Genomic DNA, 14,327 nt, shown 5'->3' with positions numbered 1-14,327 from the left:
GCGCCTCTCACTGCTTTATTATATTAAAAGAAAAGACATGGAAATATCTCTTGCTGCAACTAGTTTAAACATCTGACTCTCTGGATGAGACTGTGACTATAAACCTGCCATTGGCCAACTATCTTGGCCGTCTTTTTCCCTCCCTTTTGCTATCTACATTTTACCAATTTTAAAATCCCCTTCGGTATAGGGAACAGCAACAACAACCTTTGAGCGAACAACTTAACACATTGAAAAAGGCAAGTTGACAAAGATTTGGACTGTGCAATAATGCCTACTTTGTTCTTCTGGTAAATTTTTGTAAAGATCAACTACAAACTTCCCCATCAAAGTCTGTTGTTTGTGGGACCCATCCCCTGTCCCCCTGCCCACCCTTTAGGTGCCCTCACACTCCTTATATTATGTTGTTAAGTGCAGCATTTCAACCTGACGCCATTCTGCCACATTTCATGCATATGCTACAGGCTAAGTCTAGCAGCGTTCCCAAGTGACGCTGCCCATGCCCCTATCATGTGAACACAGCAGGTGTCATGCGGCCTTCCACCAGCGTATAGTAAAAAACGCATTTTCAGCAGCGTTTCATGAGCACTTGAAAGGTTCCTTTTGGGATCATGTACTGACACCAAAAGCACCGATAGAAAAGCACTATTTTATAATTTCGAAATGAGCCGTTCTCCTTCCAGAGAGTTAGCAGCGCTAACCAACACTGAGCCATTAAACAGTCCCAACAAACTCGCATCAAAACCGAAAAGCCTCACCTCTGTTGTTGAGTCTGTTTGGTAACTATATCCATGTGATGCCAATAGTTAGCCCTGTCACAGTATGTGTTTCCCGAGGAAAATATTGCAAGGGAACTGTTATTGCATCCTCGGCCGCCCAAGACAATTGTGATTGGTTTAGAGAAACAAAACAAGCCAGAGCATTTTTCCTCCTATATCAGAATGCTAAGATGGTGTTTCCAGACCTATTTCCACAGGGCTGTGCCAGCACTGTTGAGACAGGTCTGGCTACGCAAGACTAAGGGACCTTAAAAACTACGCTGTTCATGTACTCTAGAGCACAAAGTTTCAGTCTCATTTCAATATTAAAAATATGTATACTTTCACCTGCATCACAAAATTACAGTGTTTTAGAGCACATTATGTTCGTACAGTCAAATCCAGCGACACAATGCAGGTAGAAATAAAGCCGAATTAAGCAAGGTGACCGCCCCACTGTGTTGTTGTCTGGGCCCGAAGGGATTAGCTCTCTGGACCGACCACTGTGTATTTACCGGGTTTCAACTTTGTGTGTGTGTATTTAATATGTGTGTATCTGTTTGCAGATTACGCAGTGTAAAAATGGAGCAGAGGAAACTCAGTGACCAGGCCAACACACTAGTAGACCTCTCAAAGGTAAGTCAAACACACACACAGGTGACACACACATCTTCAATTATGTGGGACGTCCACTTCACAGACACACACCTGTCACACAGGTTAGTACATCAAACCGAACATGTCCTTGCCCCCAAAAAATATACTACAGCATTCCTCCGTTTCAGTGATGACCTGCCCGTTTCTGTGGCTTTGTGTCTCCTAGCAACCAGAACAAGTGTTAAAACAGGGATGACTGAGAGAGAGAGCGAGGAGGAAATGAGAGGAGGGAGGGGAGTGCTCATGTTTTTCTGTTACTGTGTGGGTGTCTGAGTGAGAATGTGAGTGCACATGTGTGTGTGTGTGTGATTGTGAAAGAGAGGGAGTGAATAAAAGTGAGAAAAAGATAAAGCGCGGGTGTGTGTGTGTGTTTGTGTCTTTCCGAGGAGCAGTGCCTTTAGCACCAAATATTTTGCAATTATGCCATCTCAATGACTCCATCTCAATTGGCCACTTGTGCGTTTACCATGGTTACCGAGGCCAGGATGTGCAAGGCAGGGACACTCTGCCGCCTCCCTTTCATTCTCTCTCTCTCTTATTCTCACTTTCTTCACAATGTTATAACGCCCACATAGAGACTTCCCTCCAGTCTCTTCTTCACTCCAGCTTCTACTCCCTCTTGGATATTTTTTTGCTCACTGTCTTACTCACTCTTATCTAGCCTCATTCTTGCCCTCTTTCCACTTTTTCTGCACTCTTTAACCCCATTTCACAGTATCTTCTGATTTAGTCCACAATCATTTTCTTTAGAGAGATACTACTTTAAATTTTCAACTGGCTTTGTATCATCTGACAGAGTTTCGCTGGCTCTCGGGCTACAGGCTATATTTCCACATTTTCATATTGCACGCCACCCATGCCGCCACCGCTGACACAGAATAAATAAGGTCTGTGGTTAACACCAGCTTAAGAGGTTTTTACGTTTTGTTTAACAACATAAATAACATCAGTAAATACCCCAGTTGTGAATTTTGTAGCTTTTATGTTTCTTAAAAAAGGCTGTTGCTAACAAGTGGCTACGTGAGACTACAGAAAGTCATCACATGGAACATGACTTCATAGCTTCGTAGTGTTGGCGATGTGACCAAAATGTAGTTTTTTGTAGCAGTTACATTTAGGCTTAAAGATTTCAGTCAAAAGTTTTTTAATTATTTTCTGCAATGATCCAAAATCCAGTGGAAAAAATCCAATAGGCTTTTTGACCAGGGAACCAGGGCACTATTAGCTTCCAGGTTGGCCTACAGAAAAACATCATCCCTACCTAAAGCGAATGAAACGTCTTTTAATATTGGTGAAATACTTCCTTAAACAATCTTTAATAAAGCAACCCTCATAATACTGTTTACACATTTGCAATCTGTCTACTTTTGTCCTCCTCTCCTCTCCTCTCCTCTCCTCTCCTCTCCTCTCCTCTCCTCTCACAGATGCAAAGCGTCATGTATGAGCTCATGTCGGAGCTTAATGACCGCAGTGAGGACTTGGAGCGCCAGATGCTATCCCTGGAGCAGCGGGTTGAACAGCTCACCGCCGGCTTCAACACCCTGCCCGCCCACCTCTCAGCCACCCTCAGCGCCCAGCATGCAGCCCTGGTCCACTTGCTTCGTGAGAGGGATGCGAGGGACGGTAGAGGTGGTGGTGGTGGAGGAGTGGGAGGCGCTGTGGTGCCACTGTCCCCAGCTGCGTCTTTAACCGCTGCTTCAATTTCTCCAGTTCAGGTTGCATCTCCAGCGCCGCCCCCGTCCCAGGTCCCTACTCTGGCCTTGGAGTCCCCTCTGTCGCCCCCACCTCTGAGCCCGGAGGGGAGCCTGGAGGCGAGTCCCAACCCCAACACCTGCACTTCTAGCTGCTAAAGACAGCTCAGGAGAGGACATATGTGGAAAGGAAACAGGGAGACAATGGGAGGGGGGGGTACTAAAGGAGAGAAAGGAGGGAGGAGGAGGAAAGAAATGTGAGGTGATCCTCTGAAACTAACACTGCTCCATGAGGGAGGGATGAAGACGGGACCATGAGGAGAAATAATAGGATTAAGATTGAGGGCCGGTATGAATGATGAGACATGTAAGGGACTTTGGGGCGCCTTTCTGACGAGCAAAGGAGAAGAAAAATTGAGGAAAAATGGAGACACTAAAATGTGTGAGGGGGAGGAAGAATGTCAAGAGGGTGAGAAATGGAGGTAGGGAGGATGAGGAGGGGGGAGGAGAGAGGAGGAGAAATAACGAGGAATAATTATATGAACTCAGAGCTCCTAAATGGAATCCACTCCAATTACTGAAAAGGGCCTTTTATTCTCTCTCTATCTCTCCCTTTCTTTCTCTCTTTCTCTCTCTTTCCTCCCCCCTTTCCCAATCTTTCTCTCCCTTCATCAGGAATTAATGACCATGACTTTTTATCCTTATGATGTATTTTCTATCTGAATGCTAATTGTGTGTTAACGAGCATCCCTTTAACAGAAGGTTCGATCAATACGACCATGATATTTAAAAAAAAAAAACTAGTGGCATGCACTGCACACACACACACACACAACTTATACCGACACACCCTCCACGCAATACAAGTGAACACAGCACAAACATAATAACATACACAATCTTTCACAATGCAGGCCCTATTTACACTCACACAAAGAAACTGTGTGCCCACAAGATAATACTTAAGCCTATACTGCCAAGCACTCAATGCACTGTCAATCTCCACAGAGCACTGCCAAGCAATGTAGACACACTGTAAAAAATGTTCATCCAAACGACTTATCTTTCGTGGGTGTGAGCTAATGCAGTAGTTTAGACTTACAATGCATAGTTGTGACATTTTGATTACTCAGTCGGGAGAATCTTAACCCTTCACTGAACTACACCAATTACAGATGAGGTCGAAATAAGTTGGTATGACACCAAGGAACATGAGTCATCACAGCATCTGTTTGTGACAAGAAGACGGTCGAAGATGATAGAATAATCCAACACAACTACAGCAGGACTTTATTACTGCATTTATTTAATTACAGGTTGAGTTGAACTGATGTTTATGTGCTGTGCTGAGATGAGACTTTGAAGAGTTTGTTTTTGTTTAATTTCTGTGAACGTTTTTTGTGAAAACCTCAGAAAAAGAATGATTTCTAGTTGTATCAAGTGCATTAATACTGGGATGGTTGTTGGAAGGAAGATGACAACACAAACATTTATTAAAGGTCCAGTATGTAAGATTTAGGGGGATATATTGGCAGAAATTGAATATAATACAAAGTATGTTTTCTTTAGTGTATGATCATCTGAAAATAAGAATCATTGTGTTTGCATTGCCATAGAATGAGCCGTTAAAATCTACATAGGAAGCAGTGCCTCGTCTACAGAAATCGCCATGTTGCAATCCCATGTTTCCACAGAAGCCCAGAACAGAAGAACCAAACACTGGCTCCAGATAGGGCCATTTGAGTTTCGGCCACCATAGTTAGCAGCCCCTCCACGCCAAGCAGCGTCAGAACAACACTGTTTTTTTTTTAAACATAGAACCCCTTTATTAAATGATTTTACCAGTTTAAATCACCAGGTCCATATGTTTCGAAGAGGACGAGACCTCTGCAGATAATTCGGCTCCCTGTAAAAACCTCTTGAATGTCTGGATCCTAAGTTATCAGAGAAAAAAGGGGAGCAGACATTAGCAGTTGCTGGGGCAGAGGCCCGTCTGCCAGACAGCATCAGAGAAACACAGATTTTTAACGTGAATCTGCTTTATTCAGTGCTTTTGTTGGTTTTAATTACTGTGTCCGGTTGTTTTGGAGAGGCAGAGACCTTTGTGGATAATTTGGCTCCAAGTAAGACATTTCTGAACATTTTGATGTTATCAGAGAAAAAAGGTGAGCAGACATTAGCTGGGAAAGCAGCCTGTCTCCGACGTGCAAAACAGCATTGGAGAAACAGTGATTTGTAATGTGAAACTGCTTTATTCAGTGCTTTCAATTATTAAATCACCTGGTCTATTGGTTATTGAGAGAATGAGACCTCTGCGGATAATTCGGCGCTCGGTAAAAACCTGATAGTCGGGAAACACAAGTTATCAGAGAAAAGAGGTGCGCACATTAGCAGGTGCTAGGCTATCGACTGTGATGTGCCAAACAGTGTAGGAGAAACATTCATTTGTAACATAAAACTGCCTTATTCTATGTTTTCACCAGTTTAAATCACCAGGTCAGTGTATGTTGGAGAGGAAGAGATCTAAGTGGATAATTCGGCTCCTGGTAAAACCCCTTTGGAACACTGAACATTGAAGGAATCTTAAGTTAATCATAAGTTTTAGCTGGTTGCAGTCTGCAGTCTCACCTGAAGACGCCACTAAATCTGCCTAAATCTTACACAGTGTTTCTTTAACTGGCATTTCAATCCGGTTGATTCATTTTGAAGAAACGCTGACTCTTTGCACAAACATAGCATCTGGTGAGTGTTCTGCAGACACAAAATAACAGTCAAACATTATCCATCAATAATAAATGATCTGCTTATTCTTTTACATGTCTGAAGTCAGTGGAGTCAGATTGACTGGGATGCTGTAGTGTCTATTGTTTTGCTTTCATTCTCTGAAAAATATTACTGTCAATTATTAAAATTTTGTTTTTTACATTAGTAACTTAATTGACTTTTTAAAAATTCAACAGTTGTTTAGCTGTGTGATTATAAGTTCATGTGATTAATATTTTTTCACAGTGTATGGTTGTGTCTGCGTCCCTTTACAAAAGGGAGGAAGACCTTACTTACTGCCATTCTTTTTCAAGCTTGCAGTCCCAAAACGACGCAACGTTATCATGAATGTATTCTGTGTAAAGAAATACACTCAAACACTCGCTTGCTCAATCACTTAAACTGCCATGCAGACACAGTAAGAGACACCCACATGCACGCACACACAGATATACACACACCTCGACAACCAAAGTGCTCTCTCTTAAATGGACTTCAATAAGAGGCAGGGAACGCTGCTGTCACTGGGGGGAGAAAAAGATAGCAGAAGGCGTTGCAGATATCTTGACAATATTTCTGAGGGAATAACTGTGAAAATCTGGGCATGGACTTGTTACAGTGCTGTACATGGACTGCTCTTCACTGCTTTAAAACAGATCAAGGTGGACTATGGATGAACACAAGGGAACACAAATAAACCTTATACAGGATAAATGGCCATGAGGGAACAGCTGTTCATGAAATAAATAACAAATAGAAAAAGAGACTGAGGTATCTAAGAGGAATTGTGATGGGGAAATAGACAAGCCTACCCTTGCATTGGAGACAAAACTGTCTAATAGCGACACGCTGTGGCCGGAATACTGAATTACATACGCTTGGAATATTGTATAGTATGCTGTTAACGAAATCTAGCTTTGTATTGCTTAGTCTTTTCTACCATTATAATTAAACGCAGTTATAGCTGATATCTAATATTAATAAACTATAGTATTCTTCTCATTCGTCATGACAATTATGATATATGTATTAACAATGCGTTAAATAATTATGAACAAGGGAAGTGCCGTTTGAGGTTGAAATTATTTTGTAATTTTATTTTATCAGAGAGAATTAATAAAGTATATATCTATAACATCACAGCTTCCATGTTTTCTGTGTCGCTGTTTTTCATTTAATGTCATTTATTTATTTTATGAAAATGTATTTTTATATAGTTTTTTGTTGTTTTTTAGTTCTGCTGGGCCTCTAGTGCGAGGTTTCAGAAAAAACACGCCTCATTTAACTAATTTGTGTAGTAAAGATGACGTGTTTTTCATTCAGTGTAGTTACTCTGCACACGGAATAATTACCATTTGGACACTACATACGTCAACAAATTAGTGTTAGAGTTACATTTTTTTCACATTAAATGTGATTGTTTTCTCATATATGTCACCTTAAAAAGATTATATCTCTCTGTGATTGTAATCAGATAATTGCTGTAGCACAATAAGTTGAGTGTTTTCTGTTTTTTAGCGGAGGAAACAAAAGAAAAGACGGTACTTTTGCTCCGATGTGAAGGCCATTCCAGGGTTGCCATGGATTCAGTAGTTCCAAGGTTACGTCACTGGCACAGATTTTCAGCTGCAGGTGCGCACCATCTCGCGATATTCTGGGATCAACAACTTTTTAACCGTTGACTAGTTAGCCTAACCTTTGCTAATTTTCAAGTCAGTCGGTTGTGTTTTTCGATAAAATGTCGGAGTTTTTAAACCAGCTAAGTTGTAAATTCGTTAGCTCACATACGACATTTATTTCATACTATACATACACCTAAACTTAGCTTAACAACGATATGATAACGTTAATATTGTTAATTCCGTGTGACGTTAATGTAACTCAGTAGTGTTAGTTAGCCGAAAAAACGTATCAAATTATAGGTTATTGCAGAAACTTTCTTCTTCGAGCTAACGTGAGTCAACAGCCGGTGAAATGGTGGTAATATGACGTTTGCACCTGAGAAGAGAAATGCTGTTAAAAGGGGTAAATAGCAGTCACTGTGTGTGTGTGTGTGTGTGTGTGTGTGAAATTTGTCTTTGACATGAAAAATATATACATTGAATTAAAATGTACTGGGTAAAAAAAACGTCCTTCACTGTTTTAAAGGAAGATAGTGGGGGCCGGGGGCTGTATTTGTTGTTGTTGTTGTTGTGTTTGTCTGTCTGTGATTGTGTAAATCCATGTGTCAGGAAATCATCCACACCTGAGGCAGTCCTTGTCCAGCTTCAATGTCCAAACCACCCTCTCGTCACCAGTCCTCTACCTGCAGCCACCAGGTCATAGTTTCTGCTCTGCTGGCCACCCTTGAAACATCATATGAGCAGGTGAGGGGATGTAGAGACATGTGTTTGGACTTGTGGATGCTCTGTGAGTGTATGTTTGTGTGAGTGTATGTTTGTGTTAAATTTGGGGAGCACTGCACATGCACTTGACAATTAGCACTCAGGTCATGTAAGAATTATATTGCTAAAACTTCTCTAGACGGAAAGTCAGCAAGAATAATTGAATGTACTTGTGGCAAAAATAAGCATTAAAAAACAAAAACGATTTTTTGCTTGCATTTATTGGCAATTTTGCTGTACGGAACTGATTTTCAATTAATTCCTTGCTGAACTTATTATGTCTGAAATGCCTGTGGCAACAACCTTTTAGGTCACTATTCAGTCATACCGCGAGATTAATTGTCTTATTTTCCATTTTGCTGTAATTTAAATTGTGGTTGCAAGAGTTTCTTGCTTGTGAGAGATGCCTTTTACAGCACAATATGTGCTTTTTTAGGATCTGCATATGTTTGTCATTTGCCCTCATTCTAATTGGGTGTAATCCTTTGTGAGGTTTATAATCTTACCGTCACAGGCCTTGGAAAATTTGGGGAAGGAGTAAAGTTTTAGCAGTGAAAAATGCTCACAAAAGGCAGCCATGGAAATCAATTTCCCTTGTCTTTTACTTTTTGTGTTAACTGAAACTAATTTTTACTTGTTCTTCATTCATCAGCAGGGAACTGAAAACTTCACTGTTCTGAATATTCAGGAAGAGGATCACACAGTAAGTATTTATCACATTTTGTATTGTATTGCACATACCTCATGGTGTAAAATAATGAGTCACATTCAATATATTGACATCATGACAACAAATTGCGTCATGTTAGGTACCTTCCTTATATTCAGATCTTCTCACTAATTGGTGATATATGGGTGAAATCAGTTTGAATGAAACACCTTTCCATTAGTTCACACTGGTGTTTGTCCCAGAGGTGACCACACACTAATCTTCTCAGGGCTTATCATGATTCATGTGTAAGTCCACTTCGATGAGCATGACGGCAGCCACAGCATTACAACAACAATCTCAGCTTGAACGGAAGAACTAGGTTTTTGATTTTTTTCATAAAACAGTCATCATATGAACCCAGCCTGTTGTGTGTTTAGCCCAGGGTGAAAATAAAACAGAGTAACAGAGGTGTTAAAGCCAGGCAGCCTGAGGCAGTGCTCTGCCCAGGGCACAGTACATGCCCAGATTTGATGAGCTTATTATCTGTGTTATTTACTGGCTGGTGCTCTTCTGCTCCTGGGGCGTTCATCGACTCTTTCATGCTATTTTCCTGATTATGTTCTATAATTTTAAGGCCAAAGTAATGTCCATTTTGCTTTCTTTTTAACACTTTTCAGCTTCTCCCTTTCTCTCTGCACCTGTGGCTCAGTCTCTCTCCTTTTTTTCATGAAACACATTTAGGTTTTCAGAATTGTTCTTTGAGTAGAGGATAGCAAAGAACCTAGATGAAATGGAAATTGGGATAGCTTTTACGCTTATATTCCAGCCTGATTTAGCCGAAAGAATAAGAAAAATATGACTGCAAGAACATTTCTTACACAAGAACAAGCTATGAAAAACAAAAGCAAGAAATAGCCAAAATATAACACCAGAAAGAGCAAATTTTAATAAATGTAAATCAGATGCATTAGTAGAATAAATAAATGCCATGTTTTTGCAGGTTTTAAGCCATTTATTATAACACACAATGCTTAACATAACAGCTGAGCTCTTTCCAAAATGAAGTGTGTAAGCTTAGGCTTTCAGAAATTGCTAGGTATGACTCAGCAGGTAGAGTGGGTTCTCCAATAATGACAAGGTACACACGTCAATCCCAGGCTCCTGTCCACAAGCTGCGTGAGAGCCCTAATTTTCCCAGATAATTAGTTCCTGGTAAATGAAATTGTGATATAAATACAGTTTATTTAGAAAATCACAACCGACTTTGAATAGGAGCATTGGGATATTGTGTGTTCTATGGTGTAAGTGCAATTAACCCTTTAAAACCTGAGCAGTTTGCTTGACTTCTTTCAAAAACATAAGAAGAAGACTGAGCAATGAAAGAACCCAAAAATAAGATCCCAAAATTAGTATGATATTACCTGAAAATGAGTAAAATAACAATAATAATAATAATAATAATGATAATAATAATAATACATAATACACAATAAATTTTAAAAAGTAAAATATATGATTAAAACGTTATTAAAATTATAATTTAGAATTAGAATTTATAATCTAATATATAATCTTCTAATTTAAATGAGTCAAAAGTACAAGAAAATTTGCTGAAAGTTAGTTAAAAAAAAAAAAAAAAAAATTTAAAGTTTAAAAAAAGATGATGGAAAAAGTGTTTTCCCTAAGGCATCTTTCCCTAGCTTTTTTAAAAATAATTTTCTATATTTTCAGTATCTTGCATTTGCTCATTGACTTTTTTCCCCCATGTTTTTGATTACTTTGCCCAGGGTTCAAAGGTTTAAATACTAGTGAAACTCATCTGGAAACAGCACAAGAAAAGTTATGTTAATCCAAGTTTCAAAGGGTTAAACAACAATCATTTTCTTTACCTTATTTGGATTTTTATAGTCTCTTTTCCCCTGATTTCCCAGATGTCAGCTTTGGTTCTAGGGGTTACCAGTCATCTCATTCATTCTCAATCATTTCGTTGTACATGTACAATGACAGTAAAGATATTCTATTCTGTTTTCTATTCTATCTATCGAGCAACAGAAACCAGACTTTATTTGACCCTGTTTCCTCAGGGACAAATAAAGTAATATTGAATCTTAAAGCATCACTGTGAACAAAGCAGTCACACTTACCCCTTTTCCACCAAATTAACTCAGGTTCATGGACCGGTCTGATTCTGGGTTTTTGGAACCTTGGTGCTGTCGTGGGAAACAATCCATATTTCCACCAGTTTTGTGCAGAACCATAGTAATCATGAATGTGTCATCTACGGAGGGCGTTGCATAATGCACAACAGAAGTAAACAGTAGAAACAAAATTGAGGATTACACTGATTACCTGCATATTTTTGTTCTGTTGTAAAAGATAGTTATTTTTACCCCAACAAAACAAGCATGGACGATTATTAATGAGATCACTGCACGCTCTTTTTTGTCTGACAATTTCTCCCTTGATTTCTCCATTGTTGGCTTCTCCATTCTCTCTTTTCAACCCGTAGAACACGACACGCCCACTGAAATTGTCATGGATTACACTTTAGGTCAAGGAAAACATGCTATTTTTGCATGTTCTGACCCAATATATCTTTGGTCAAAATGCTCTGACCAGTTAAAAAATTGGGTGCGAGAATCAAACTGGTTTCATGTTGGTGGAAAAGGGGTATCTGACAAATGTCTAAAGAAGACCACAGTGACTGTTTCACATCCCAGTATCCATCCCAGTGCTCAACTATTACCATTTAGTTCCTCTATTTGTTCAGTGTTATGGTTCTCATGAACTAATGTACAGATATTCCTCAGGGAATATTTAAGGATTGCAGTCTTTTTGCCTGTGGGTCATCTAGCTTTATTAAAGCAACTTAATGATTTGAATTCTAATCCGCTCCCTTATCTCTAAAATTAAATACCTCACAAAATAGCTTTTTTTTCTAAATCCCTGTGCCCTTAGGGCAGTTTTACCATGTAACTTCTAAAGAAATATACAGCTTGCATGCATGCAGTCACTCGAAGCACACGTCCACACACAGGTGTATCTCCCTCATGTATCTCTTTCTCCAGGCGTGGTTGTTTCTGCTGAACTCCTGCTGCTCTGTCTGCATGGTAGACTCATGCTGCCTCATTACGCTTAAAAACACCCCCAACCTTTATCAGCGAGGATGGCTCATGTGTTTTCGTGCGTGCAGCTTTGTCAATGAAAGAGAAGGCAGGCAGGTGGATGCTGGAACGGCCACCATTATCACCTGCCTGCGCTGGTCCAAGATCATGTGGTTCACCTGTCAACTATAATGTTATCATCATAAAACAAATGTCAGCGGGAGACTGTTTCCATCGCAACAGTATCTTTTATCTCTAAATTCTCTTTGTGCTGAGAGTAGAGGAGAGCACACAAATGTACACAAACACACAGGGTTTCTTCCAGCCTGAGAAAGCTTTATTATGCCTTTAATTTGATAAATATTAGGCCTTAAAAGTCATTAAATATTCTTAAATTTGGATTTCTATAGATGTAATTGGCACTGACATTTTATTAAATTTGGTTTATCCACCTTTTAATTTCTTTTTTTTTTTCAAAATGATTCAAGCTGTTTTGTGTAAAGTTCATGTTTCTGAGGTTACAAATCTTTAAATGGACCTCTGAACCTAATACTTTAACCCTTTACTACCCGTTGACAAATGTAGATTAACCTAACTCACTCTAATAACCATATTCCTGTATAAAAAAACTACCTCTATCTTAAAAATAATCTTGAAAAGGTCTTTCAAAGCATGACATGTAAGTGTCTGTAGACACCCCGACACACACTATTGTTTACTCTCTCTCCCTTTTGATAACAGTGAAAACTTCTGATGACCCCACCAGTCAGGAAGTGGAGACCCACAAACCCCTCATTCTGATGCCTTATATCATGGTGTTTCCCTGGCAACCAGAGGGACAGATCCGCCAACACATACAGGTCTGTACATGTCTTTTATATGAACGTGTTTATTTATGTGCATGTGAGGCTTGGGGGATCGGAGGCAGTTTTGGATGCTAGACTATTTGTTGTGTGCTTTTCATGAATGTGTGTGTGTCTAAATATGAGCAGGTAGAAATGGGGACGCAGCATTGTGAGCTGGTCAGTGAGTTACAGTGATGTTTCCGTGGCGATGATGAAAGGAGGAATAATAGTCATAAAGAAGCTGGGCCAGACAGATTCACATAGCGAATACATTTAACCCTCAATGCACCACCACAGCAGAGGTGAGTGCGCACACACATTCTGTTAACACATTTGAAGATTCATACAAATATACCCGTCTCCATCCTGTTTCTGTCCCCATCTGTCAAACAGATGCCCTCTGACATCCCCCCTGTCCTTAGCCAATCACATGATCCTGTTCCTCCGAGCACACCTGTCCCCCATTCCCTTATGTAGCCCCAGTCTGGATTCTGTAAACATGCCTCTGTTTGCTAGTCTGCAATCTGCTCTCTGACGTAGTTGTATTGGATTTGTTTGCCTCTTTGGACTGCCATCGTGTTTCTAAACTGTAAGCATCTTTATTAACCACAGTTACAAAGTGCCTTTAGTTCAACCAGCGCTTTCTTTGCATCTACCTGAGTCCTATTTACTGTTATCCTGTACATGAACAGTGGCACCTTGGCTGTGTTCGAAATTGCATATTAATTACTGCATACTACATACTGCATTAAAATGTGCTGCATATTTCTACTAAATTAACAGTCAAGTCTGCCATTACCAGCAGACTGTTCACACTTAAGTATACTCAAGCAATCCGTCTTCTCTGAGTTGCAAGACTGTTTTACGGGTCCAAGCTATTTTTGAATAAAAGCTGTTTATAACAAATGTAAGTAAACATTACCTCTTGAACCCAATTTAATTTTTTCCAGTATTATTTTATAGGTCTAGTGTTTAGGATTAAGCGGGTAGTGCCAAGGTTGCAGATTGCAATCAATTGAAACTTCTCCTGTGTGCCAAGCATGTAGGAGAATTAAGGTGACCGACGCGAAAACACAAAGGGCTCTGTCTAGAACCAGTGTTTGGTTTGTCCATTACAGGCACTATAGAAACATCGTAATGGACTCAGTGGAAGAGGACCTGCTCTGTATTTATAGATATTCATCCTCATTCTAAGGTAACAAAAACACATCAATTCTTAGTTTCAGCTGAGTATACAGTAAGGAAAACATAGTTTTATATTATATCCCTGCAAATCCAACCCACTGGACCTTTAAGGCAAATTAAAATTCTTTTTTCTGCTGGGCATTATTTATGTGAGCGCCTGCATTTTTATCATTTGTACTGTCTCTTCCCTACAAGCAGGGCCAGGCATCCTCCCTCAGTCAGTACTGAGGTCTTTTTCCTGTATTTCTCTTTCTTGAAGGCCACAGGCTACTTCCAGATGAATCTCTC

At 39.8% G+C, this 14,327-nt stretch overlaps 1 protein-coding gene and 1 long non-coding RNA gene across 5 annotated transcripts in view; both read left to right on the top strand.

Annotated features, from left to right (window-relative positions):
* The window catches only part of kcnn3 (potassium intermediate/small conductance calcium-activated channel, subfamily N, member 3), an 81,967-nt gene extending 74,967 nt beyond the window's left edge, over window positions 1-7,000 (top strand). For all 4 annotated transcript variants that reach the window (XM_088084488.1, XM_042490034.2, XM_042490033.2 and 1 more), the window contains 2 exons: window positions 1,325-1,394; window positions 2,840-7,000. In XM_088084488.1, coding sequence (XP_087940614.1) covers window positions 1,325-1,394; window positions 2,840-3,265 — 496 coding nt within the window. In that variant the 3' untranslated portion in view covers window positions 3,266-7,000. The remainder of the gene's footprint in view (window positions 1-1,324; window positions 1,395-2,839) is intronic.
* A 542-nt stretch (window positions 7,001-7,542) lies between these two features.
* Window positions 7,543-13,129, top strand: LOC148188287 (uncharacterized). Its single transcript, XR_015778060.1, has 5 exons — window positions 7,543-7,894; window positions 8,101-8,235; window positions 8,906-8,956; window positions 12,751-12,869; window positions 13,002-13,129. It is a non-coding gene; the product is annotated as an uncharacterized LOC148188287 (long non-coding RNA).
* Window positions 13,130-14,327: the final 1,198 nt, after the last annotated feature.

Source organism: Plectropomus leopardus, chromosome 11 (assembly GCF_026936395.1).
Source record: "Plectropomus leopardus strain MGB_pleo_1.0 chromosome 11, ASM2693639v1, whole genome shotgun sequence".
Classification (NCBI taxonomy): Eukaryota; Metazoa; Chordata; class Actinopteri; order Perciformes; family Serranidae; genus Plectropomus; species Plectropomus leopardus.
This window is presented reverse-complemented; position numbering and strand designations above follow the sequence as displayed.